Source organism: Corythoichthys intestinalis, chromosome 6 (assembly GCF_030265065.1).
Source record: "Corythoichthys intestinalis isolate RoL2023-P3 chromosome 6, ASM3026506v1, whole genome shotgun sequence".
In the NCBI taxonomy this organism is placed as follows: Eukaryota; Metazoa; Chordata; class Actinopteri; order Syngnathiformes; family Syngnathidae; genus Corythoichthys; species Corythoichthys intestinalis.
In genome coordinates this window covers 32,592,477-32,618,857 of record NC_080400.1, presented here as the reverse complement: position 1 = coordinate 32,618,857, position 26,381 = coordinate 32,592,477, and the positions used below count along the sequence as shown (strand labels likewise).

The window sequence follows — 26,381 nt, the reverse complement described above, 5'->3', positions numbered from 1 at the left end:
GCCTCTCCCGGGAGTCGAGCTGTCATCATCATTGTGGAACGCAAACTATACTGTATATGTTCGATATATGTCCATCAACGTACAAGTCAAGTTGTCTTCTCTTTTATAACAGCATTTCCCAGCTGTAAACAAACGAATAAAAACTTGTAACACTTGGATATATGCGGTGCATTCAAACACGATTGGCAACAGGCGGCTAGCAGCAGTAGCAGAAGCTAGTTGTTGTAAAAATGATTAAACTTCGTAATTACAATCATCATCGTAATATCAATAGCAAAGGCAACAAGTCGTTTCATGCGCCAGATTTTAGGTTTCGTATTTTTAGAGCACATTACCTTCCATAACAGCGGGGGCATGACTGCAGGAGCTGTCAGTTTTGTCCATCTCCTTATGACGAGTACAAGCACCCATGGTTTGGAAATCGACATGGTACGAAGCATGGAGGCCTTGGCTTGGTTCTCCACCCGCCTACATCAAAATAACATTCCCGGGATCTTGTATAAAGACCTTCCAACTTCGATTCCACCGCCATTGACTTCAATGGTAAACAGGCGGAAACGGAAGGGGAAGGAAGACATAAGGAAGTAAACCGGTACCTCGAAAACTTGTCTATACACAGGCGGCAATCTAGTCCACCAATTGGATCACGCGCTGGCACACCGGGTGCACCAATAAGAACCTCGCGTTGATGTGTCAATCACGGTGCCGCCGCCAGACCCCGGTTACGCTACAATATTCTGACAGAATAGCCAACGACGTCATGCATTAAGAGAGACAATAGCTAATTAATGTGCCACCCTGTGGTCTGGGGTGTGAATTGCAACCTGTCAAAATGACTGACGGACTTCAGTTTTTTCCGTCACCGTTTTAAAAAACCGGTCAACGATGGAAAATTTCCGGTTAACGCGACCCCTGATTCCTGTATTACCAGAATTCACAGTAAAGAGCAGGCAACTGAGGAGCTGCAGTATGCTGCGTTTTTAACGATATACTGTGTTTTAACGGTATCATTCGGGAAAATGACTTTACAGTCTATGAATGTATATATTTACCGTCTAATACAGAAAAAAATGCTGATGTCAGGTGCAAAACAGAACAGGTTTTATTTCATCGTTTTGGCAGGCAGTGAAAACGGACAGGAACTAGAGAGATGGTGGTAGTCGGGTCATGTAGGTCAGGGTGAGCAGGCTGGAGATCTGGCGTAACCGGGTCAAGCAGGACAGGTTGAGCTCAATGGAGTGCTGGCATAGTCTGGTCAAGCAGAACAGGCTGAGGAGGTTGATCGGGCTGCAATTCTAGCTTAGTCGGGTCAAGCAGGACAGGCTGGGTCAGAAGTGGTGATCAGTCAAGGACAAAGGACGAGCAGGAGTGTGCTGAATCGTTTACTAACTGATACTGACTTTGGGAGGTCGTGCCTTAAATGCACAGCTGGTAACAAATTGCAGGTGGCGGTAATTAGGAGTGATTGAAAGATGAATTCCCTTATAGGTGGAGTGGCAGCAGGCTAATGGCCGATTTTAGAGTCAACGTTACGTTGATTGCACTTTACCTCTTTAAACAAATGAATCACTTTAAGATAAACTTACAAGTTTTTAATAGGTTAAACAATGACTCAAGGTTTGTTTTTTTAAGTATTTTTCCATGGCTGACTTGCATATACCATTGTTTCTTCACCCAACGAACCAATCCATCTGACTCTGAATCTGTTGTCTGTCACTTGATTCCTTTTTATCTGCTCTCAGATTGTTCTGTTGAACATGATGCTACCAATTTGACACAAGATAGCACAAATATAAAACATAATGAAGGAAAAATATCAACAATTGTGTTGTTCAAATAGCCTGTTTTCATACCACAGGTGTCATTTTATTCTCTTTCCGAGATTTGTGTTTACAATATTTTTGTCATACATTCAATATAAAGAATCAATCATTCAAGGTCCTCCTCAGTGATCTGTTGCAATGCTCTCGCTCGCTTTGTTTTCTTGTCCAGGGTCCCACCTGGAGGCTCGGGCCAGCACAGTTGACGGAGACGCTAAGATAGATAAAAATGACTTTGTTATACTGAAATATGTCCAAAACAACCATTTCCTATTACAATTATTATAAAAGTATTTTCTCAATCATAATCCACAGTCTATTTTGTACTCGGCCCACCTGACTGAAGGTTCCGGTGACTGTACTCAGCTTGAACAGTGCCCAGAACGGCACCAGCAGGATAGAGGAGAGAGCCATCATCCAGCCCATCACGTAGGCCCAGGTAGGGTACACGTACCATCGGTTGAATGTCAGTGGCTTGTACTCAACTAGAGAATATATAAAAGAGCCCTGGGGGCGTGGGGAGGAGCATCATCTGCACGGATTTATGTGTGGCCTCCATAGGGACCTAAGCAAACTATAATTCTGAGGACCTCTTTTTCTGCTGCCTATAGTGATTAAATAATACTTTTCAACTACACTGTATACTGGCAGCTGGACAAAAATAAAATGACATAAAACGTTCGCTGTCAAATTAACAACAAAATACCACAGGAGCTTTGAGGCCCTTCTAGATAGCAGTCAATGAATCAGTCCTGTGCTAATCCATCACTGTCTATTTTGGTGCTGCTACAAAGAAGGACAAAATCTGACTGAAACAGACAATTAAGACTGCCGAGAAATTAAACGGTGCCAAACTACCCACCCGTAAGAACTTGCATGCTACAAGAACTAGGACAAGTGCAAACATTTTCTTGGAGCCCCCACAACAATGTACTTTTAGTTCCACAAATGCTAGACTGTCAATATTGGCATCTCTGTTCTGTTCTACAGTTCTGTATATTTTTATTGTATTATGTATATACAAGACATACTGTATGTATATATTTTCCCCAAGTGGAAGCTTCCATGATCCTAATAAATTTAATAATTAAAAAAAATATATACAGTACTGTATATTACTCACTGTTGTAGCCTCACTGGCTTCATATGTACATTGCATACAGGCTGTCGTTCACTATTCCATAACACTGCCTACGTTACATTAATCATCATTTCATTCAACTGTCACTTTATTTTGCGTAACAAAGGCATAAATTGCACTACTGCTGCTATACCGTATTGCACATGAGGTTACTTGCTCATCACCTTTGACCTAATGCTATCCTGACATGGCTGAATGACTTTCTGTACCTCGTTGGAACTCTTACCAATGAAACCAAAGGGGTCAGGTAGAGCCAGCAGATTTTGAAGAACGGATTGGCACGTTCGCCTGTCATGTCCATGATGATGCAGCACAGCCGCTCTGCTCCTTAATGGAGAAGTACGCGTAAAGGCACATAGTAATTAGTCCATATTGGAAATACTTGTCGAGCCATTTAAAATGGCAAGCAAAATCTGACACAGGAAAAATATGTGAATTATGTGCGACCAGTGTTTAGGGCCATTTACTTAATTTTGGGGGTGTAATGACTCCCTTTGACTGTCAGGGTGAGTCGCTGTTTAAACAAATCAACACTACCTTACCAACAAAGTATCACAGATTCCACTGTAAAGCTCTTTATGAATGTTTGCAGTCCTTCTTGCTATGAAGTCACAAATGACCCACAGTAATCCAACAAAACAAAGACATGACCAATCAACCTACCAAATATCCTGCCCACTGCCAAGGTTTCAAACACACCCAGAAATAGGATGGAGGCTCCATTGCAAGCATAGTAGTCGAAAATCTGGAAGATATACATCCCTCCCTAAGGACGACACCGGTGGAAATTATTTGTACTTACTGGCCACAATATTAGTTATATTAGTATAAAGTATATAGGACTAGCTGAAACTTCTAAATCTGATAAACGTGTATAGGTACAGTATATCTTAATTAATTATCTTCCAGTGCAACTATTGATCTGTCAACAGTAGAGATGGGAATTGATACGATTTTCACAATTCCAATTCCCTTATCGATATTGCTTAACGATTCGATTCTTTATCGATTCTAATTTGGGGGAAAAGAATAACAAACGTTTTGATTGGCATTGAGTTTATTTAATCAGAAGTCACAACCTTACGAACTCACAACGAAGTCAAAAAAGGCCCAAGGTCTCAATGTTAACTGTGGAAATAAGTGGCAAATACAGTACACAAGAATGTGTAACATTTTACTGAAACATTTGTCTAATAGAAATAATTTTCAAAAAGTTATATATTGGCATATAGGTCGTTGTTCTGCCTTTGGCAATATGTGTTAAAGTGTATTATTTACCATTATGTTGAAATGCATGCCTTTTAGTTTTGAGTGTGCTTTCACACTCAAGTGGGGGCGCCCTTGCGCTTCCTCACGCGAAGAAGAACGCGCTCACGTGAAGAAGAGCGCGCTTACACGCGAAGAAGTGCAGCTACAAAGCATCCAAGCGAGTTAGTGAGAGAGGGAAACACTGCCACGATCCTACGTTCTTTGTTAATGTTTGTAAAATATCTACAGAGGCAACGCCTGTTTGTATCATCTTTTGTGTTGTTGTTGTTAAGCAATGTTGGATGGCAACTTTTTCCGGCTTCCCCTCCTATTACTGGTCTGTCCCCTGTTCAGCTAGCACTTTGGCTTTCCACTTATGCCACACCTGGAGTACTGCTTTGGGGGTCTCTGGCCATACGTTCCGGGTTGACAAGGAGGCCTCGCGTCGATGGGCCGATAGCTGGACAATCAGTAATCACGTGCACAGCGGTTTCATCCCCCATCCCACACCCACGGCAGATGGTTGAATTGCCGCTGCCGATCCTATGCTGCCAGTACCCGAGATCAGGATGATGACCACTCCTCAAGCGGCTTAGAGTCACCTGATCTTGCCTACTAAGGGTCTTCTCGTCCTTTCTGTTTAGAAGCTCGCCCCTCTCACCGTAGATTTCTTTGAGTTGGGGTTTCTTGACATAATCTCTCCTTGTGTATCTTCGGATTGCCGACTTCGCTGTCTCGTACAGGATACTAACATGGCTCTGGTCTTTTGTAGTACCTTCCTTTGCCTTCTCATCTGCTAGTTCGTTCCCCTTGATATTGCAGTGGCTTTGACACCAGGTGAACGTCACTTGGCATCCCTTCTGTCTACAATCTCTCAAGCTCTCGAGTCTAGTATCTCTAGTTCTTCGTTGCTTGTCAACATCATGGTCTGGTTCAGATTCTGGATGAGTGTCAGCACCGCTTTGCTATCAGACACTATCCTCACATTCTGGAGTGTGGTTTCTTTCGCTACTTCTTGCATTGCATACGCTATTGCTTTCAGCTCTGCTTGATATGAAGAACGCCATTTGCCAGCCGGGATACTCTCCTCCCTTTTGACAACCGGGTTCCCTAGTGGACCTTCCGTAAATATGATACCGGCTCCCCCGTTTTCATTCGAATTCGACGTGGATCTGTCAGTGTAAATTGTGATGTCGTATTTTGTCCAATCTCTTGATAATTTAGACATTGCTGCTTTACGGTCTACTTCTGACGTGCTCGTCTTGACACCTTCGAGTTTAAACTTGGGTTCTCCAGTCTCCATCCACGGAGGGGTTGAGCTTGGGAATGGTTGTGGTGATACATCGCCAAAGATTGCCTTCCACACGACTGATGCTTTCTCCTTCCAACCTCTCTTCTTTGTACGTTGCTTGACCTCTGCTGTAGCAACCTGACATCTTGGGTTTGCCTCTACTACTCTCAATGACTTCTCTAATGCTATCACGCTTAACTGGTCTCTTCGAGTTGCTATTGGAGGTAAGTTTGCTTCAGCTAGTACGGATTCTCCTTGTGAAAGCGATGTTGTTGTGTGCTTCCACTCGCGATCGGACACTTAAATCCAGTTGTGTATTGGTTTGAACGATGTGCTAATGCTAGCGAACGCATGCTAACTGTTTGTGTTATTACTGTATTAGCAGGTAATCATCGCTGATTTATGTTGATGCGAACCTTTTTGTCATTGTGGACCGAATTGATTTAGATAGATAGATAGATAGATAGATAGATAGATAGATAGATAGATAGATAGATAGATAGATAGATAGATAGATAGATAGATAGATAGATAGATAGATAGATAGATAGATAGATAGATAGATAGATAGATAGATAGATAGATAGATAGATAGATAGATAGATAGATAGATAGATAGATAGATTTTTATTAACAGACTCAAGGTCCAACAACACAACACAGCAATAGATTAAAAGACAAAATAAAATAAAATAAAGAAATGGTAAAACAATAACACAGCACTGGGTCTCCTAACGACCCACATTGAAAAGGCACGTATACCAGTGCTTCCAAAACCGAGACAAGTAGCGTGTAAAGCTGTACAAAATGTTGGTCAGGCCCAACACAATCACATTTTCTGAACCATTCAGACGACTGATAAACTTAAACATGTATATCCTTAAAACAGACTGGAAGGTATTCACCCGAGCTGCTACAAACATTGCTGAAGCACTGGTCCATCTGGGCCTTTTTAACAAAATTCTTAGGGACTCATTATATGCCACTTGCAGTCTCTGGAAATGTCCTTTGTTATAATTAGACCACAGATGCGCAGTGTAGAGTGATGTACAATAGGCCTGAAAAAGGGCCACCTTGACCTCATCGGAGCAGTGACCAAATTTACGGGAAAGGATATTAGCTTGGACATATAACGAACGGCATTGGCGAAATATGTCCTCATTGTCTGTCAGCGTGTCGGTGATCATATGGCCGAGATATTTCACCTGACTGCAGGACTTTAATACTTGACCAGCCAACTTAAAGTCAGGGAAGACCAACTGTTTATCCCCATTTGATCTTACGATCATGACGACACTCTTAGCATCATTATATTTTATATCGTGTAGCTCCCCGTACCTGGCACACACAGTGAGCAGCTGCTGGAGACCAGCTGAACTTGGACTAAAAAGAACACAGTCGTCAGCATACATAAGATGGTTCACCACCAACCCACCAGCCATGCAGCCAGTTTTACATTTACTTAACTGCTTTGACAAATCATTCATATAAAAATTAAATAAAATTGAAGATAAAACGCTCCCCTGTCTAACCCCATTGGTGACGTGAAAAGGGGCAGACACACAGTCATCCCATTTCACTTGCATTGTTTGGTGTGCATACCAATATGACAGAATTCTTAAAATATCGTTAGAAACACCTGCTTGGCTTAATTTCTCAAACAACTTTCCATGGTTGACACGGTCAAAAGCCTTGGAAGCGTCTAAAAAACACATAAGCCCAGAGGAGTTTTTACTTATATATGTATTTACCAATTCTTTTAAAACGTAAATACACATATCCATGCCATGCTTAGGTTTAAAACCAAACTGATTGTCCGTTGAGCTTATTGATGCATTAACTCTCTCTAGTAGGAGGAGTTCAAAAACCTTAGAGAGGACACTAGCGAGGGCGATGGGTCTGTAATTGTCAGAGCTGTTCACTTTTCCTGCTTTGTTTTTGATGACAGGGACTAGCAGCACTGACATTATAGATTCAGGAAGACAGCCATGAACCATAAAGGATGTAAAGCAAAGTGCGAGAAGCGGAGCAAGCCTCAGGCTAGCATGCTTCATATGTTCAGCAGATATAAAGTCCATACCTGTGGATTTATTAACTAATAAGTTCTTTATAACCTGACACACCTCATGGGTCATAAATGTGCACACCTCTTTGACATTGCCTGCTTGATAGGCATCCTTTGGCACACAGTTAAATAAATTTTTATAATGCTGTCGCCAGAAAGCTGCAATATCATTTGCACCAGAGAAGCCATCTATCGTACAGGGTAAGGAGGGCTTGCAATTTTTAGCAAACCTCACCTCCTTCCAAAAGTCTTTAGAATTTTTACGTAAAAGCTTCTTGGCCATGGAGTCAGCCCTCAAATTTTGCTCATTCTTTTTAATGTAGCGAATTGCATACTTATATTTTGCATTTGTGAGCTTATTGTATTCAAATGTAGGGCCCTGCCTGGGTCTACCAGCCAAAGCCCAAGACTTGGTAGCTTCACAGGCTTCAGCATAAAATCCGGCTACAAAAGTATTCCAGACAGGCCTGACTTTACCCCTCTTTTTAAGTTTAGCGAGGGGTTTACTGGCAGAAAGGAGAGCTGATACGATGTGATTGTACATGTCCATAACATCTGTTTTATGTTTAAGGTTACTACAGTTATCATCTCTACACATAACTGCTTCCTTGGGCAGATACAATTTGCTCAACAGTACATCGGTGTCGGAAAAAATAGGACGTAATGCTATCGTCTGAAAGAGCGGACCAGACTACTAGATCTGGATTAACGCTGTTCTTGGCTTTAACTGTATCAGGAACATTAGCGAAATTAATAACCATCTTAACCGGGATATGATCGGAGGTAGACATATTATATAGAATTTCCATCTGTGCCAGGGAAGAGTGCGCATCTGCAGTAGCGATACAATGATCCAACCAAGATGTGGTGTGCCATGCCTCACTTATATGAGTGTAGCTACCAGAGGGTAAGAGCTCCCTACTGGAAAAAACTAATTCATTATCTCTACAGAGATGATTTAGGTGGTTGGCAAACAGAGAGCCGTTGTCTGAAATGTCAGCATTAAAATCTCCAACTATAAAAACATTAGTGTATTTTACATTAATCAAAAATGAACTAATAAATGCCAGCTTATCCATAAAATCTTCAACATTATCCCGACAATCGTATGGGGGATATACATTCACAATTAGGAATTCTTTGTCAGACTTGGCCAAGTGTAAAGCAATGCACCAATCTACACCAAGTCTAAGGACATTGACCACAGAGTCCAGTCTTTTATTCCATAAAACCGCCACGCCACCAGTTATTCTGCCCCTTCTTATACCCAGACTGAGGTCAGTAGAAGACTCACTGGCGCCATGAAAGTTATCATTGAGCGTATTTAGCCCTTCTAAGTCCTGTTTCGCCAGAAAAGTTTCCTGTAGGCACAGAATGTCACAGTGCCCTAGCAACTGATCCACAACAATGCGGCGAGCTATATCCTCCGTGCTCTGACCCAAGCGCAGGCCACGGCAGTTGTAAAACAGTACGTTTAGATCCATAGCATAGGGTTAGACTCTCGCGGCAGTTACCGGCGCATTCACAGCTCCAGCAACATTTGCATGTTCACGTGGCTCATAAAAGCGCCGAACAAACGCTCCCTCCAGCCAAAGCTCCGTGTTATACATGTCGCAGACATCCTGGCACTCAGCAGAAATTTTAAATGATGCATATCTTCAATTCACTGTTGCGATCCTATGACATGTCACCTCTTGACAAAGTTTCAACTCGAGGTGAGCGCTCAGAGTATCAGTGTCTAGTTCAGGAGAGAACTTAGTTGCAAAGACACTCACCATCTTCGTTTTGACCACTTTGATATTCCCAGATGATCCAGTACCGATAATAGCTTTGCCAGATTGCCTTGGCACTGCTGGCAAGTTAGTGTCGCGTGAGCCCCGTGTGGCACCGGTCGCCACTTTGGGGATTCGGGAGGAGACGTCGTCGACCCCGATGTAACTGCTGAGGTAGCCGCCTCCACAGTTACCGGCAACAGCGCGTTTAGCTGTTCTCCCGGCACAGCGCTTCCGGTCCGCCACAGAGCTGTCATTAGCCTTCTTAGCGCTAGCACTAGCACTAGAATTCGCCTCACTAGGACGCCTCATCGATGCGATCTGCCCAGTGCAGCCGTGATCGGCGGGCTTTTCCAGGTCAGTGACCCTGCGGGTTACTTCCACCACGACAGAGCGCAGATTATCACTGGCTTCAGCCTGCAGATGTCGCGCACTCTTCAATGCAGAAACCTCTGCGTGTAGCTGCTCCACTTTCCGGAGAATGCTACAAACGTCCAAGTTTGAAAATGTCACTGGCGGGAGTTCATCGAGATAGTGTGAGACAAACCGTGGGACATTGTCACCACACTCATTCAGGACTTTGAGACAGCTTTTAATGTTATTCGCGTCTTTTTGCGCACCTTTGTGCGAAATATTCCGCTGTGTAGTTGGGCAAAGCTCAAACAACGTTTTTTTTGAGGCTTCAATCCAGTCGGAATCGAAACAGTTGGTAGCCAAAATGACAATTTCATCCTGACTTAAAGTTCGTATTTTCATAGCCAGGAAGTGTAAAAGTTCATCCTCAACTATGATTTTCCCGTCGATCATCTGGAAAACCTCCGGTTTTAGACGTACTCTGGAAAAAGCCGCAGCTCCGGAGCTTGCTGCTGCCGTCCCATCCGCCATCTTGTCCATCTTGATTTGTTTCATTTCTATTTTTAGTTTCACTCTTCAAGTGATGGTTGAATAAAGTCAGCAAATTATACCAACGTCTTCTGCATTGTCATTTGGGAGTTTAGCTAGCTGTATAGCCAGGACTGAGTCTTAGCGTCTCGGTGAGGACAGTCGTATTCCCTCCTGATGCAGTTATCTCCACCTTGCAATGACTGTAAGTCGCTTAGTTGTAATTTTTTTCTTGTGAAGTGAAGACACACTTTCGAGCGTTTGAAGCTACGTGCTGTCATTGTTATGTTTACGGCTGCAATGCTCGTGCTAAACCATTGTAACCTTTCATTTTCACCCTCTTTCCTGATGAAATGTAGACAAACTTTGGACCGAGTGGTTCTTGGCGCCATGCTAGTTTGATGCGTCTGGACAATAAGACACGTCACGTGATGACGCAATACGCGTCTTTAGAAATTGTTAAAGGGATCGTTAAGGCTTTTTCATTGTGATGTCTAGGCATCGATACACTGGGAACCGGTTCGGAATTGGAATCGGATTTCGATTCCCATCCCTACTCAACAGTGATTAGAAAACTATCCCGCTCGGAGTTTTGCAAATATTTAATCATCGGTAAATATATTCATGTGACAACACTGAGGAGACACTTTTGTTACAGTTACATACAGTGATAAAGTCCAAATTTGGTTTATGGTGGGAGGTCCAATTCTCCAGCAATGGGCAGGCCATTTTTATCTATTTTTTTATTGAACTTTCAGTGACCCCTATGAGAGCACAAGAGTGATTTAAAAAAAAAAAAAAAAAAAATTATTACATTTGCTCCCATTTACATCTAAATGTTGGGAAAACCACCGATTCACATAACACTCAGGAGGGAAACTGGCCTGTTGGGCCTAATACAGACATTTCACTTTTCATGTTAGTGTATTCTTCACAGAAATAAGAAAGCTTTTTACTGACTAGTATTTAGAAAAGTGTTTGTCAGTGAAGTCCCATGAAAATATTTTAAAATACCTCACTATAATATTTTCTAGAAAATGTACTCGGGAGTGAGCCGCTGCTTGCTTTCTACAAGGACTACAACTAATGTATATGTATATATTTGTGAGATTAATTTAAAACCAGTGCAAGAAAATATTTCCACCTCAGTGATCATGATGAGCTGCAAAAAGAAACACGTGAGGCAGAACAGCAAGACGAAACGTTCCTGCCTGCCCGCCCTGCGCATCACTTTTGGAAATATGTCTGAGAAGGATGTAATCACCACCTCCATGCCAACAAACTGCAGACAGAGAAGAACCATTTTCAGGCTAAATGAAACAAAAAGACCGACCTCAAATTATGGTTTTCTTAACGTTCGCTAAGCCAGGGAGAGAATCTCACTACACACCAACAAACAAAAATCTTACAAAAAACTGGAAACCAAGCCTATAGACCCTACTCACCCACGTCACAGAATGATGTGTCGCTGTATCCGGCCGCCATATTGTCCGTCTTTGTTTATCCGTATTCTCATTGGTTTCAATTTGTCGTGCAATTTATAGTGCACTTCATGGAAGCCCCGGTGCTTTCAGACGCTGTAAACTCATTGGATGCGTTGCATAAAAGGCGTTATGTGGAAAAGCTTCAGTCTTTCCATTCGCCAGATCCATATTTGATGCCTAAATCGATATTTTTCGACCCGCTGTCTTTGCCCTCTCTGCCTGACATCTGCTACCCTGATATCTACAACTATCTTTTCCACAGAAGCTCGACCTATTCTCACGAAACTTTGAAAAACGGCACTCTACGCAACATTACAATGTGTGATTTCTAAAATGGCGACAATAAAAAAAAAAAAAAAAGTTAACTGCGATGGCCGACGCTTCAAGGATAGGTGGATATTGGACTATTTCTTCAATAAAACACGCAACAACTGTGTCTGCCTCATTTGCAAAGAGACAGTCGCTGTTTTCAAAGAGTTCGATGTGACGCGATAATATTACCGAACAAGACACGCTGACATGTACAACATTACAGGGAAGATACGCAGCGAGAAATTATAGCAACTTGAAGCTAGTTTCATTTCACAGCAGCAGTATTTCGCAAGAGCCCGAGTGTCGAAAGAGAACGCCACAAAGACGACACTGTTGAAATTATGAATTTAAAAAAATAATAAAGCAAATGTGACACACAGAAGGGCTTGCTAACATTTGTTTAAATATATTGTTCGATGTAAATCAGCCAAGGTAGCCCCCCGCATTTTTACCACACCAAATCTGGCCCCCTTTGCAAAAGGTTTGGACACACCTGTTTAACTGATGATCCGTAGACGAGGCCAGCTTCTTTCACTTGGTACCAGCTAAATATTATTCAAAATGTAATGATGGTGGAAGAAATAAGCATCTTGAATTTGAAACTGTATGTTGTCGGCGATTAGCCTTGCAATGATCTTAATTGTGGTTGTCAGCCCAAAACCCTCTGAATATATATTAGATGCATCTTACCAGATATAAAATGACTACTACATAATCCGTGGTAATCGTTTGGAGCCCAGTTTTCTCGTCGAATTGCAGCAGTCCATCTCGCTCTCCTCTCCGGGTTTCTCGGGATACGGTAGAACTTCAAGTCTCCTTGCTATCTTCTCTGTTGTTGCAACCAACCGCCACACACGGCTTCACCATTTTGATTATTAACGTTAACGAGCAGAAAAACACGCAATAATAGGAAGAATTTACGTAGCGGTAATGCGTCAACACGACAAGTAGATGGACAACATGGCGCGGAGGCGTGGTTGTGACGTCATGTGAGTAGGGTCTATATGTGATTCTGAATTTGAAATTCACCTAAAGGGAGACTTTTTGAGCAATCTTGACAGTACCCCGTTATTTGCTGAAAACAAACTTTTTTTTCTCTAATAAAATCAATGGGAATACACATTCGACCCCGTCATGTGGCATATTTGTGTTGTGAAATTATGTTCTAAGTAAATTGAGGAGCGTAAATAACACTGAAGTGGTGCTCTGTCACTATAACAGTATCTACTGCTAAATATAACATCTTTTTAGTATGCATCAGTTAGCAATAACGTTAAAAGATTTTCGCTATTTGCAGCAAAACCCATATCGTATCCTTTATAAGTAGAAATAACCTGTGTGTCCAAGCCTAAGAGGATGATCATGACAAAGAAGCATATGGACCAAACTTGAGGCAGGGGCATCATGGCTACTGCCTGAGGATACGCGATGAATGCCAATCCTGGACCTGTTGACAACAACCACATTTAACTTTAACATGTCACAATCAAATGATCTGAAATAGACAATACAGTATTTGGGGGAGTACGGTAGACTCATGGTTGAGAGGATTTGAAGTTTACCTGACTCGGCCACCTCTGCAATAGAAACACCTTGCTCGTGAGCCATGAATCCTAGCACCGAGAACACTGCAAAGCCCGCAACTACGCTCGTACCACTATTCAGTAAACACAGCCATAAGCAGTCCCTGCAACACAAAAATATTCATATTTTTTAGCTATATGGTTTCAAACAATAAGTTAGTCCAAAGGGACTCTTTGTACCCATATGTTCCACGTCAGTGTTGTTTACGTCAACAGTGACACTATCGGAAATACTTAGTCAACGAACACATTTTTCATGAAGACGATGAGACGATAACGAACTAAAAACATATTTGGGAGACTCAAACATAACTAGACAAATGCCAGTTTTCGTCTGACAAGACGGAAATGCACAATAGTTTTCGTCACAATGTGTGACAATTATGTGTAATTAGCCTAGTTAGCCCTTTTGATTTTCGTTTTAGGCTTAGAGTTTTGGATAATAATTCATCTCAAAATGTGTTTGTGTTCTAAGTTTTGTTTACGAAAACTCAAGACTGATTTTGTCTGGTTTTAGTCGATGTTTACTAAATATGTTTAATATAAGTCGGTACACTTTTTTTTAAAATTACTCTATAATAAATAAATAAGAGTTCCAACTATTTTGAATGAACGTTGACAGACGAGTACATGTTTTAGCATCTATCTACAAGGACATCACCAACTTGGTGGTAATACACACTCAGCAGGAAAACAGAATTATTCCAACCTGGACGCCAGGAACAGTAGGTAAAAAAAGTAAAATTAGTTTATTTGTTTCAGATGGAAATCTGATTAAATGCATTCATTAAGTGTTAACAATGTTTGTGTCTGTGTACATTTGATTAAAGTGCCTGTGACATCATTTAAAAAAAAAACTTTAATAGCATTATTATGTGAATTAAAATATTTTGAGACCATTCAACTATATGCGACAATTTGGCAAAGTGCATATGACGAGAAATTAGTGTTTCAGTGTGCCGTTTAGCTACTCCTGTCATTATTGCGCTCAGGCGCCGCCATCTGGGTGATGACGTCAGCAGAGTAATGATTTCAGCTGATTTAGAATTCAGCCCAATGGAGGAGGAGGATTCCAAACAAGAAAAATGCGACAGAGAGCAGCAAAATGTCATGATTGTTTCTATCTCTCTACTCCAATATTTTTACAGGATATTATATTTATCCAATTATTTTTCCCCAATTACTAAATAAATTGTAGGGTCATGACAAATAACAGTCTTGTGCTAAATGGAATATGAAATATCAAAAATGCGTTTATTCACTACGACAGAGCTAAATTACTGCATACTGGTCAAAACTGCCGACGTCTTAAACCTCTCGAACGGTATTTAATGCCACCAGAGTTATTTTGTCATTTCCCTGCCCCGGTTTCGGAGATGGAGGAAAGAGCGTAAACAAAACAGAAGGCGTGAGAACTAGGCGACATTCTAACCTTTACCAAGCAGCTCTTCCGATTCCCTTCCTCGCCTTTCAAAAAGGAAAAATCACACAAAACTACCCGATTCATGTCACACACGGCGGCGGGGGTGATTGTCTTCACCGATCGGCCATTCCCCGGCTGAGAGCAAGTTTCAGCTCGTCGTTCCGCTGCGGTCCCTGCAGGCAAGCAGTGCTCGTCGCTGGGGTTCCAGAGGGGAATGAACGTCGAAAATGGCGCATTCTCGGTGGACAAACCAGCCGATGTCGGAGCGCGTGGCTCCCCCAGCCCAAGCCGAGTATAGTCCTCTATAGGCGGGCACGTGAAGAGGACCGAGGGGGGTGGAAGTCTCGACACAATCAAGAACTGGAGATGAGAGCAGGGGGCTCTTCGGGTCCAAGCCGACGATAGCGCTCTATAGGCCAACATGCCTTTTATCGGCCGGCGACCATGGTGTGCAACAAGCCACCGGGCGTCAGCCCAGTGCCCTTCTCGGTGGACAGGGAGCATTGTCACCCACAAATTGCAAGCCACCTCATTATTAAAACGTTTGCCATGATCCCAGTATTTGACATAACATAAAACACGTAGCTTACTCACTTCGTCATCCATCCAATGGTCTCCAGATTGTCGGACTTGTTTTGCCAATTCTTCGCGGTAAACAGGATTTTTTGGAAACCCAAAAAGCCTCACACCACTCTCCCTCGTGTAGCAACAAAAGCCTGCAGCACATTGGGCTGGTGTTACGCAAAAAATGAACAAATCAATCCGCAAAATCAGCTGAATCCGCAGTCCTTCTGCATACTATGTTAATGGCTGTATTGCGAAGATGATTAGTCCACTGACATCACATTCGCCTTCTTCCTCAGTCCAGACTCTGGCCGGAAGTCATTCATTTTCATGGCGTGGGATTAAAAAAATCGAATAAATATATCGATTGAGTCCACACACATCCAAGCTGTCCATTTCATTTAGGAGCATAAAATACCGTGTGTGATGTGAAATAAACATGCTTTTTTGTGTCACAGGCACTGTGTGGAAGCGATCGCTATAATTATTTAGTTTTTTGAATCCCGTGCCATGAAAATGAGTGACTTCTGACTTCGGTCTTGCATTGAGGAGGAGGGCGCTGTGACGTGTACGGGTGAAGGCATCTTCTTCACTAAACAGCCGTACTGTTGTGTATGAGGACTAAGGATTCAGCTGATTTTGCGGATTAATACGTTTATTTTTCACATCACGCCAGCCAAACGGCTGCAGAAAAATCTTACTTTATGAGGGAGAGGCGTGTGCAACTTTTTGGAGTTTCAAAAGGTTCCCATTCACCGTGGATATTGGCCAAGCCCTACTACTGTGGGACTATTGGACGTAAGAGGAAGTGAGTAAACATCTTGTTTTGTATTATGTCAAATATTAATACAGCGATTACAAAGTAAACACTACAAACTTTTTTTAAAATAAAGGACTACTTACGTTTGATCATTGATAGGCATGTAAAAAGCTCTCCTCGTGCACATTAGCTGCACGTTAGCTGCACAACAACTGCAGCCGCCCTCCTCCGGGGAACGAACCGTAAATTGCTCTCCGCCGGGCAGTTTGCCGTTCCACGAAGACAATCGACAACCCAGTCGTCATGTCAAATAATCCAGGCTAGTTGTGTGTGATTTTCCGCTTCGAAGACTTTGAAACATCACTCGGTTCGGGTTAGCATGTCGGCTAGCTGTCACGCCTCTTGGTTTGTTTACATTCTCCGAAGCCGGGGAAGGGAAATGACATATGTCCGATTAAGGTGTCATAAAATATCGTTCGGGAGGTGCGACAGTAAAGGTGAAGTCGACAGTTTTGACCATTATGGAGTAATTTTGCCATGTGGTCCTGAATAAGTGCATTTTTATTATTTCATATTCCATTTAGCACAAAACTGTTATTTGTCATGACCATGCCATTTATTTAGCAATTGGGGAAAATACTTGGATAAAAAGAATATCCTGTAAAAATACTGGAGTAGAGAGACTGAAACAATGACATTTTGCGGCTCTCTTCGTCGCGTTTTCCTCGTTCTGAATAATTCACCCTCAATGGGCTGCATAGTCAAACCGCTGAGCCCAGTCTCCCGCTGACGTCATCCACCTGTTGGGGACGCTAGAGCCCTGTGATGTAGGCGTGGCTAACCGGCAGATTAAAAGACTAATTTCTCGTCATCTGCGCTTTGCTAAATTATTGTATATTGTCGAATTGTTTCAAAATATGATTCTAATTCACATAATAATGTTATTTAAGACTTTTTTTCTTTAAGTTGTTCACTAAAATCACTTTTACTTAGGGGGGGCCAAATAGAGTTGTGCAATTAAAATGTGATTAATCAAAATTAATTAATTACAAAGTGCTTTTTTTTTTTTAAATGGAATCCCATCCATAGAAAAACTGTAATCCATGGCAGGCCGGTCGGCGTTCCAATTTATCAAACATGGTTCTGTCTGCTGGGATGTATATGATTAAAGTTTTGTCTTTCCCTTTAACTTTAGTCTTTAAAAATTCCCACTTATCTGCGCATTACCATAGGCTTAAAAATGGACTTTCTCTTCCTTCATCAAGCATCTTCTCAAACAAAACCAAAAAATGTTCTCCAAAGATCTCATACAAACCCAGTCAAAATCTCCACAGCCACCCCACTGAAATGTTTCCATACCTCATCATGTGAGTCATCAGGGCCAGCTACCTTTCAATCCTTAATCCTCTTTGATACATTTCTTCTAACCTACTTGTAGCAATTGTTGCTGTGAGTGTTGTAGCTGCCCAGTACAACCTGGGTTCCACAACAGATGCTGTACGAGAAGAAGACCTGTGAACCAGCGTCCAACCACACCTATTTAAAAAGACGCCCACTGCCAGTGAGTATATTCGTCTGCTATCAAACCGCATGTAACATAGTCCTACTTGACTGTCTGTAAGTCGCGACAGCTCGGGCAGAAGGTAGAACTCCACTCCTTGTCTTGCTCCCGGAAGAGTGAGCCCTCGGATCAGAAGAATCAGGAGCATCACGTAAGGGAACGTGGCAGTGAAATACACAACCTGGACGAAATGAAAAGTCACAAGACTGTCAGGGCATTTGAGTTGTTTTAATGCAGTTTGATTGCCTTCACCTTTCCGGTTGATTTGACTCCTTTCCATATGCAAAAGTAACAAATGACCCACATAGCCAGGAGGCACAGTAGGACCTCCCACCTGATGGTGCCAATCTCTTTAATACCGCCTGAAATTTTCAACACTCGACGTCTGGACAGGGTGGTGAAAAAATTTCATGTCAGATAAAAAAAATTCACATATAGTATTTTGCACAGTGATCCCCAACCACAGGACTGGGGACCGGTACCAATCCGTGGGGCATTTGCTGACCGGCCGTGTAGAAATGCTAATAAATAATTTGTTAACGACCGCAATCTGCACTGTTTCCCTTTTGACACATCAATATGCCTGTCTACTCTAGAGATGAGAGATTTGTGTACGTCACCCTCAGTTGCCCACCATAGCCACCTAGCCATTACTGAGGTGTTTGCACAACTATAGCAGTCCAGCGTCAGTCAATGTAAACAGTACACTCTAAAAAAAAATCCACTGGCTCTACTTTAAAAAAATGTTGTAACAATTTGCATTTAATTTTTTAAGTAAATTCAACTAAGCAATGATTAAGTACTTCCCTTATAAATTTTATAACTGGACTAACTCAATTAGTATAGTTGAACCATCATTATTTATTGTCCTCCACAAGCTTTATTGTGTAGAACCAACTCAATTTTTAAGTCCAAGTTTTAGCATTAATAAGAAATAAAACTACTTCATTTAGGTTGCTATAACTCCTTCACTTTAATTTCTCATCTCAACTCAAAAGTTGATGCAAAATGGTACTTAAATTTATTGAGTAAGAGTAACTCATTCATTTTCCATGCCGCTTTTTCCTCACGAGGGTCACGGAGGTGCTGGAGCCTATCTCAGCTAACAATGGGCAGTAGGCAGGGAACACCCTGAACTGGTTGCCAGCCAATTGCAGGGGACAAGGACACATACAACCATTCAGGCACACACTCATACCTACGGACAATTTAGAGTGCTCAATCAGCCTACCATGCATGTTTTTGGGATGTGGGAGGAAACCAGAGTTCCCGGAGGAAACCCACGCAGGCACGGGGAGAACATGCAAACTCCACACAGGAAGGCCGAAGCCTGGGATTGAACCCTTGATCTCAGAACTGTGAGGCGGTTGTGCTAACCACTCAGCCACCGTGCCACCAAAGAGTATATTGGTTTTCTAAAATAAATTGGACATGGCAACTCCAGTTTTATTTGGAAAAAATATATATATTTCAAAACTCAAAAGAATGGACAAAATAAAAGTGCAGAGCAAAACCAATATAAACATCCTAAACATTGTCAACAGTTCACTTCAGGTGCAGGTATAAACGAAAAGTGTACTTCCAGTACTTTAAAACACAGATATGGCACAACGACACACAGTGCAAAACAAGTGTACAACAAAATGTTTGCAAATGTACAAACAATATAGGGTGATTGAAAAGTAACTCCTGTTTTAAGATAATTTATTTAAATGTTGTAAACATTTTTGTAATTTTTTGAGTATGCTGCTTGATGTATGGTAATGAAATCTGTTTTCATTTTCTTTCAAACTGCAAATATTGTAAGGCAGAAAATGGCCAATTCTTTTCCCATGGTAATATGCACATGTGATGGGAATTTAGGAAGTTGCACCAACTTAATAATGGAATAGAAATTAAATTTCACTCACTTAATCTTTCGCTTTGTTACGTGAAAGCAGAAAAGCTTATTCAAAAACAATATACTTTTAAGTTAATACGTCTTTCTTAATATTTAATTTTGATTAACTCCATAAAAGAAGTTACCAACTTAATAAAACAATGAATAGTAAAAAAAAGTCATTTTTATGTTGAAAAAGCTCATGTTTTAAAGTCATACCAACTAGCCTCATGAATCATTTTTTAGAGTGTAACATTAACTGCTGTTGGCTTTGTCCTGTGGGCGGCACACCTCAGCAATGGCAGATGGGGTACTTCCGGTCGTTTTCCTCCGATTAGTAATAAAACTGAACAGGCAGTCGTCATTGAAATCCACTAGAGCTGACATTTAGCATCTATTTTTTTATATCTATATGCGCTTGTCCTTGATAATGACGTAGGCGCATCAGATTTGTTCCCAGAAATAATAAACCCACACGATAGTGGAGATTACTGAAAAACAGACATCTTTGGACAGCTTTTTTACGGGGGAAAGGCATACGCGAAAATTAGGGGGGGCCCCCGGTGGCCGAAAATGCCATTGCATGTAATTGACTTTCCAATATATTAATTTAAAATTAAGACTTTGCCGGTAAAATGTTGTCTATCAAAGTTTTAAAGCAATAAAATAAACAACAACAAAATAATAAAATGAACAAAAACAATCTGGTGAGAAGCTCGGTAGGGTGAAAAGCTCGGTCATCTGGGAGGGACTTGGTGTTGAGCCGCTGCTCCTCCGCGTCCAGAGGAGCTAGTCTAGTTGGCTCGGGCATCTGGTTCGGATGCCTCCTGGACGCCTCCCTGGCAAGGCCGGCCCAGCCTATACGCAGACTATGCAGATGCCTAGGGCCACCACAATGGGGCCCCCAATCTGGCAACCTCCTTTTATACGTTGTTAAATAGAGCATCGTGAATAATGTGGCACACATTGCCGTTTATCTATGCAAACATCCATTTTCTTGTCATTACAATCTGGCAACCTGGAGAGTGACGTTAAACCTGCTTTGCCATGATTGGTGCTCAAACTTGCTTAGAAAATAGATGCACGAATATGTCGAAGAGAATTCATCCATCTGGAGCAGAGAGACGAAAGAAGAAGAAAATCGGCGAACAAAAGAAACAACAGAATCAAGGTTATACAGCATGTTGTCGATGTTGTTGTGCAAGACACTCCGACTTGAACGTTGTTGTCAGTTAAGCTTGTCAATATGTCGTACTGGTAAGGTAATTGCCATTAGCCGCCTGGCGAAGGCCCGGAGCGAATCAAGTAAAGCTGAGCAAGTTACCACCTGTCGGCAACGGCAAATGTACGGCTTCAGCTGATTATAGTCAAACGAAATATTGGCATAATATGCATTTGGACTGGAGAGCGTAGATATAGGCTACGTCTACACTAGGACGGATCATGGACTTAAACGTGTAATTACTTGGACTATACTACATGTCGGCTACACTCGTATGGATTAGTTGTTAGACGGTTTAATGAAGGCAGGTAATGTTACCCTACGCGCCGCCGAATATGGACTGCTGTCACCGTACAATAATTGGATACTCAGCAAGGGACGTCATGCCGTCGCTGTTTTTAGTGCGGCATGACAGCATCGTAAACAATGGAGGCGGACGATCACGACGTTGCATTGCTGCCCTTTTCTTTTCCACACATTTTTCTTGAACCTTCAAACTACGTCTCAATAATATGCTTCAATTCAGTGCCCATTTGGGGTCCTCCCATCGCGGATGAGGTGGAGTGGAGATGAGCGTTTTTTAGAGCTCGTCTCCCAAGTTGTCTCCGATCAGCCTGCTGCCTGGCTGGCCCCTCCCAACTCAATGCCGACCGAACATAAGTACTGTATATAAAAACTGCAAAGAGGAAAATGAAATCCCGAAAACCTGCGTGGTACCCACAGTTAAAGAGGTGCGTGATCAGTTTTGTTTTTTTACAAGACAGCCTGTCAAAACTGTTACCACTACCAGGATCGCCACTTTTATGCACAAGCAGCCTGCTTGCGGCTTCCAGCCACCCAGCGCCACAACATATACTTCTATTTGTTATTTTCCAATGGGTGAGAGCGCAACTGAGCATCTATTGTAACATCCCAAGTAATGATGTCAGGCTTCCGTTGTTTTATAAAAATTTACTTCAATCACAACACGGCGCCGGCACGTAAAAACAGAGCGTGCTTTCCCTTTCACTCTCCCTCCTGTGTGATGCGTTTAATTGGGATCACGAAAAAAACAGTGATCACCAAATAATGACAGTCTAGAGGGAGTAGCGATGACGTAACGTGACCAAAAAATGTGGACAGGTATAAAAAATAGTCGACAAAATACCCTGGAGAAAATCAACTGTCCTAGTGTAGTCATTTGATTTATATCGGACATTATTATCAAGTAGTATGTCATGTATCAGCCTATGGTGAATCTACTTAATTTGTTGCGCACTCCCCACTGTACACGTTTTTGTTGACGAATATTTTCCTGGGCTAAATTTTGTTCCATGTAATCATATTTTGTACTTTGGATGATTCAAAGGCGCAACTGAGAAGTATCTTTGAATTAGAGGTGGAGTGCCGTCCTTTTCACAAGATGATGATTTCCCCAAATGTACAATTCAAGGTAATGCTTGGCAATGTCGTGTATATAGTTATGAGATCAAGAATCAAGAAAGATGCACATTAAGTTACAATTTTAATACATTTTTACAAAACTATTGGCCCCTTGGCATTATTTTGCTTAGAGCCCCCAAATGGCCTGGGCCGGCCCTGCTCCCTGGAGAGGTGTTCTGGGCATGTCCCACTGGCAGGAAGCTCCAGGGACAACCCAGGACACGCTGGGGAGACTATGTCTCTCAGCTAGCCTGGGAACGCCTTGGGATCTCGCCAGAGGAGCTGGTTGAAGTGGCTGAGGAGAGGGAAGTCTGGGCTTCCCTGCTAAAACTGCTGCCTCCGCGACCCGACCCAAGCGGTAGATGATGGATAGATGGATGGATGGACGGACGGATGGACGGACAGATGGACGAACGGATGAACAAAAAAATATATTTTTATTGTGGGTCAAATTGATTTTCAGAAAGATCATGTGACTAGCACCTCAGAGACGGTCATTTGCTTTGCTTAGCCAAAACCACCTGAGGACAGAAGAAACAAGATGCATATACAATTTTTTTTTTTTAAACCTAAGCTTTCAAAAGCGGCAGCAACTACTGAGCAAGAACCAAGGATTGAAGATGTGGACCGTGAAACACCGGAGAGCACTGCCAAACTGGTGAGCTGAGTTTCAATTTGTCCCACTAAAGACACTAACTGTACAAAAGAGACAACCGGGCGTACCATATTCAATGGACGATGTCATTGGCCAAAAGCATAGCTGTCATAAGCAGCCTTATTTAGAATTCCCCTAAAAAAATTCAATGTATGATTATAAATATTCCTGGCTGGAATATTCAGTCAAAAATGATGCCGTCTCCTGTTTTGTCTGCCGCTATTTTCAAACTCACCACGGTGAATATTCGTTTGTGACTGGAAAAACTTGCCATTGAATTGGATATCTCTTGTCCACTTCTCCACAGAAAAAATGCGTGCACTCACACACCCACACACACATAGCTGGGATTCCTGTATTTACAATCATGGGCTAAACTACTAACCAAGCATATCTTGTAAGTTAATTTTATTGCTGACACCGTGTTTTGGGGTCATAAACATGTTTTGGCCCCCCTGCCACAAAAGTCAAACTCCGTCTATGGGAAAAGGCCACCTGCTGAGCCAGAACAGGAGCTTACAACCAAGTCCATTCAGCATAATATGTTCCTAAAAGCTAGCAAATGAGGCAACAAAATCAAATACACTGAGTGCATCCTACCTCGTGGCGAACCATTTTGCTAAAGCCAAGTAACCTTTCATGACTGGAGAAGAACTCATTATGCCTGTCACCAACGATATTTGCCTCTATTTAAGTTTTAGTAGACGCCGCTGTTAAAGAAAAGGTTGATATAGCGTATTGTGGGTTAAAATTTCCATACATTTAATGTTCGTTTTCATTTTATTATTTTATAATTACTGTAATTTTCTGCCACACATTGCCGCTTCATGAAAAAAAGGCCCATATCACACCGGCCCGTGGTGCAAAAAAGGTTGGGGACCGCTGTTTTAGCATATTACTTCCTTACTCCCAGAATTCCGTTGCTGCTGAGGTTCCTTTGCTGTAGTTCATGTGGTTCATTGTTGTAACATCCAGACAATCTTCTAAAAGAATAACAGGTGTTCATTTTAAAGCACACTTAAGTACAGCATATACAGATAAATGGTTTAATGATGGTGTGCAGGTGTGCTGTAGATTTGCCTGAGGTGTATACGGACGTGCAACGTGAAGCTCATAATGTGTCCAGACCTCACCTGTGTTCCAGTAATTGTCGCACGTGCTCCAGGGTAGTGGAGAGTTGAAGGATAACACAAGGTAAAAGAGAGCCCAGGCCAGAATAATAATGTAGGTCATGCAGCTATACAGCTGGATCAGTTGCCCACCATAGCCGATACCTGGCACACATCACGCATTTCAGATTTATGGAGTCTCTTTACTACATAACTTTTCATAAAGAAAGGAGGAATTCATCTGGCCAGCAGCATATACAGTATGATGCAGATTTTTTTGGTACCGTATGAATTCATTAAATACACTGGTCAAATACTGAATCATAAGAGTTGAGGCGACAAAGCATTACCGTGTTGACAGTTGATGGTGTCTCAGAGATACCGTATCATAAAAGAAAATCGAACCAATATATTACCGTATCAAATAAGATACACATTCAGGACAGATAACAATATTACATAATAATACGAATAATGCTGTACAGTGACAGATGGCAATATGATGAATCACAATATCTATATTTTGTACGGCTGTCCATCATCTGTGAAAGTGTATCGAGTGAGTCAGCAATTTTGGGTGAATGGTAACTAATGCAGTTAATGGGTGCTGTCTTCTAAACCACGACAAAGTATCAACGAGTTTGAATAAATGGATAGATTCACTCATAAAGTACGCTCAGTGTTTTGACCTCAATAAACCTGTGCACTGTCCTGATTATAAAAAAAAAACAAAAAAAACGCAACAACAACAACAACAAAGAAAGAAACGAAAATACGTTTTTTTGTTTTAGAATGACAGTCTTGAACATCGGGGAATATTGCAAACCTTCCGCTAGTGGGCACATCTTCCTCCAGCAGCTGATGGCCCCCTCTTGGGTGTGCTGGCCCATGGTGGTCTCCATAAGGAAGAGCGGTACACCACATGTCGCCGCAAACACAAAATACGGCACCAAAAATGCACCTAAATGTTACGTATAGTCTTCTGTGATATTTACAACTTTTTTTTAGACTGCTTACCGCCGCCGTTTTTATAGCACAAGTACGGAAACCTCCATACATTGCCCAGGCCCACTATGTTCCCAGCAACAGCCAGAAGAAACTCCAACTTGCTGCCCCAGTGTCCTCTCTCCTTAACTGCATCTTGGGCTGGCTGTAAAATCCGTCTTTTGTTCCACATTCCTTATCAGCTTGACGTGAATCCTGTCTTTGAGCAACACACTTGCTGATGACAACTGCTGCCCTGTGTTACTTGAAATTTCTTATCACATAATGAACAACGAGACAAACAGTTAATCAGTTCTGAGTAGAAATGTCAATTATCTGCAGCCTGTACAAGACATAACTACATTTCTTTTACAGAACTGTAAATTAAATGCCAAAAAGATAATCCCCTATATTGAAAGGTGCATGCACAATTTGTAAACAATGACATTTTCGTCTCTGTACGGTAAAACATCTATTGTCGGTGTATTTTGGACAAATATGACTGTAATGAATCAAAGACCTACTACCTTTTTTATAGCATAAATGCAGACACCGCACACATTGGCGAGGCCCACAATGTCACTAACAGGCAGAAGAAAGTCCACCCTACCGAATGTCCTCTTCCCTTTATGAAGTGCATCTTGGCCTGAGTATAAGTCACGTTTTCAAACAAATGAATCACTTAGAGCTAAAGTTACTAGTTTTTAATAGGTTACGTAACAATGGCTCAGGGTTTGTTTGTTTTTTTAAAGTATTTTTCCATGGCTGACTTGCACACACAAATGTGATTTTTAACCCAATGAACCAATCCATCTGACGCTTCATTGTTTTCTACCACTAGTAACTAAACTGCGTTCTTGGAAGTGATATTTAATCTGCTCTCAGATTGTTCTGTTGAACATGATGCTATCAATTTGAGGCAATATGGCACAAATATAAAATATAATGAAGGGAGTATATCCAGAGGTTGATAAAGTAGCCAAAAAATTTACTCTAGTAAGAGTAGTGTTACTTCAAAATAATGTAACTCAAGTATAAGCAAAAGTAGTCATCCAAAAATGTACTCAAGTACACGTAAAAAAAAGTATTTGGTGAAAAGAATTTTCAAATAATGAGTAACATTGTGAGTAACTGCTTACAATGTTTTGTTTTCTTTTGAAACTATGTTTTTTTTTTTTCTTAGCACAAATGTATCCAAACAAAC

The 26,381-nt window shown here is 41.7% G+C and overlaps 1 protein-coding gene across 1 annotated transcript; it reads right to left on the bottom strand.

Annotated features, from left to right (window-relative positions):
- Positions 1 to 1,886: 1,886 nt before the first annotated feature.
- LOC130917301 (sodium- and chloride-dependent GABA transporter 3-like) lies at positions 1,887 to 25,370 on the bottom strand. The gene is made up of 14 exons (XM_057838554.1): positions 25,211 to 25,370; positions 25,020 to 25,154; positions 24,218 to 24,358; positions 23,992 to 24,067; positions 18,159 to 18,291; positions 17,953 to 18,087; positions 17,778 to 17,881; positions 13,578 to 13,702; positions 13,350 to 13,462; positions 11,364 to 11,501; positions 3,625 to 3,727; positions 3,188 to 3,288; positions 2,157 to 2,327; positions 1,887 to 2,034 (listed from the first exon to the last, which is right to left on the bottom strand). The coding sequence occupies exons 1-14, from the start codon at positions 25,368 to 25,370 to the stop codon at positions 1,930 to 1,932; spliced, it is 1,740 nt and encodes a 579-aa protein (XP_057694537.1). The 3' UTR covers positions 1,887 to 1,929.
- Between the last annotated feature and the right edge of the window lie 1,011 nt (positions 25,371 to 26,381).

Bases quoted from the DNA above. Each gene is read 5' to 3' on its own strand.
- LOC130917301 (XM_057838554.1), bottom strand. From the start codon at position 25,370: ATGTGGAACAAAAGACGGATTTTACAGCCAGCCCAAGATGCAGTTAAG. The intron at 11,502-13,349 runs GTTATTTCTACT...CTCTGTCTGCAG, and splicing joins TCTTAGGCTTGGACACACAG to TTTGTTGGCATGGAGGTGGT. The intron at 2,035-2,156 runs GTGGGCCGAGTA...TATCTATCTTAG, and splicing joins TCACCGGAACCTTCAGTCAG to CGTCTCCGTCAACTGTGCTG.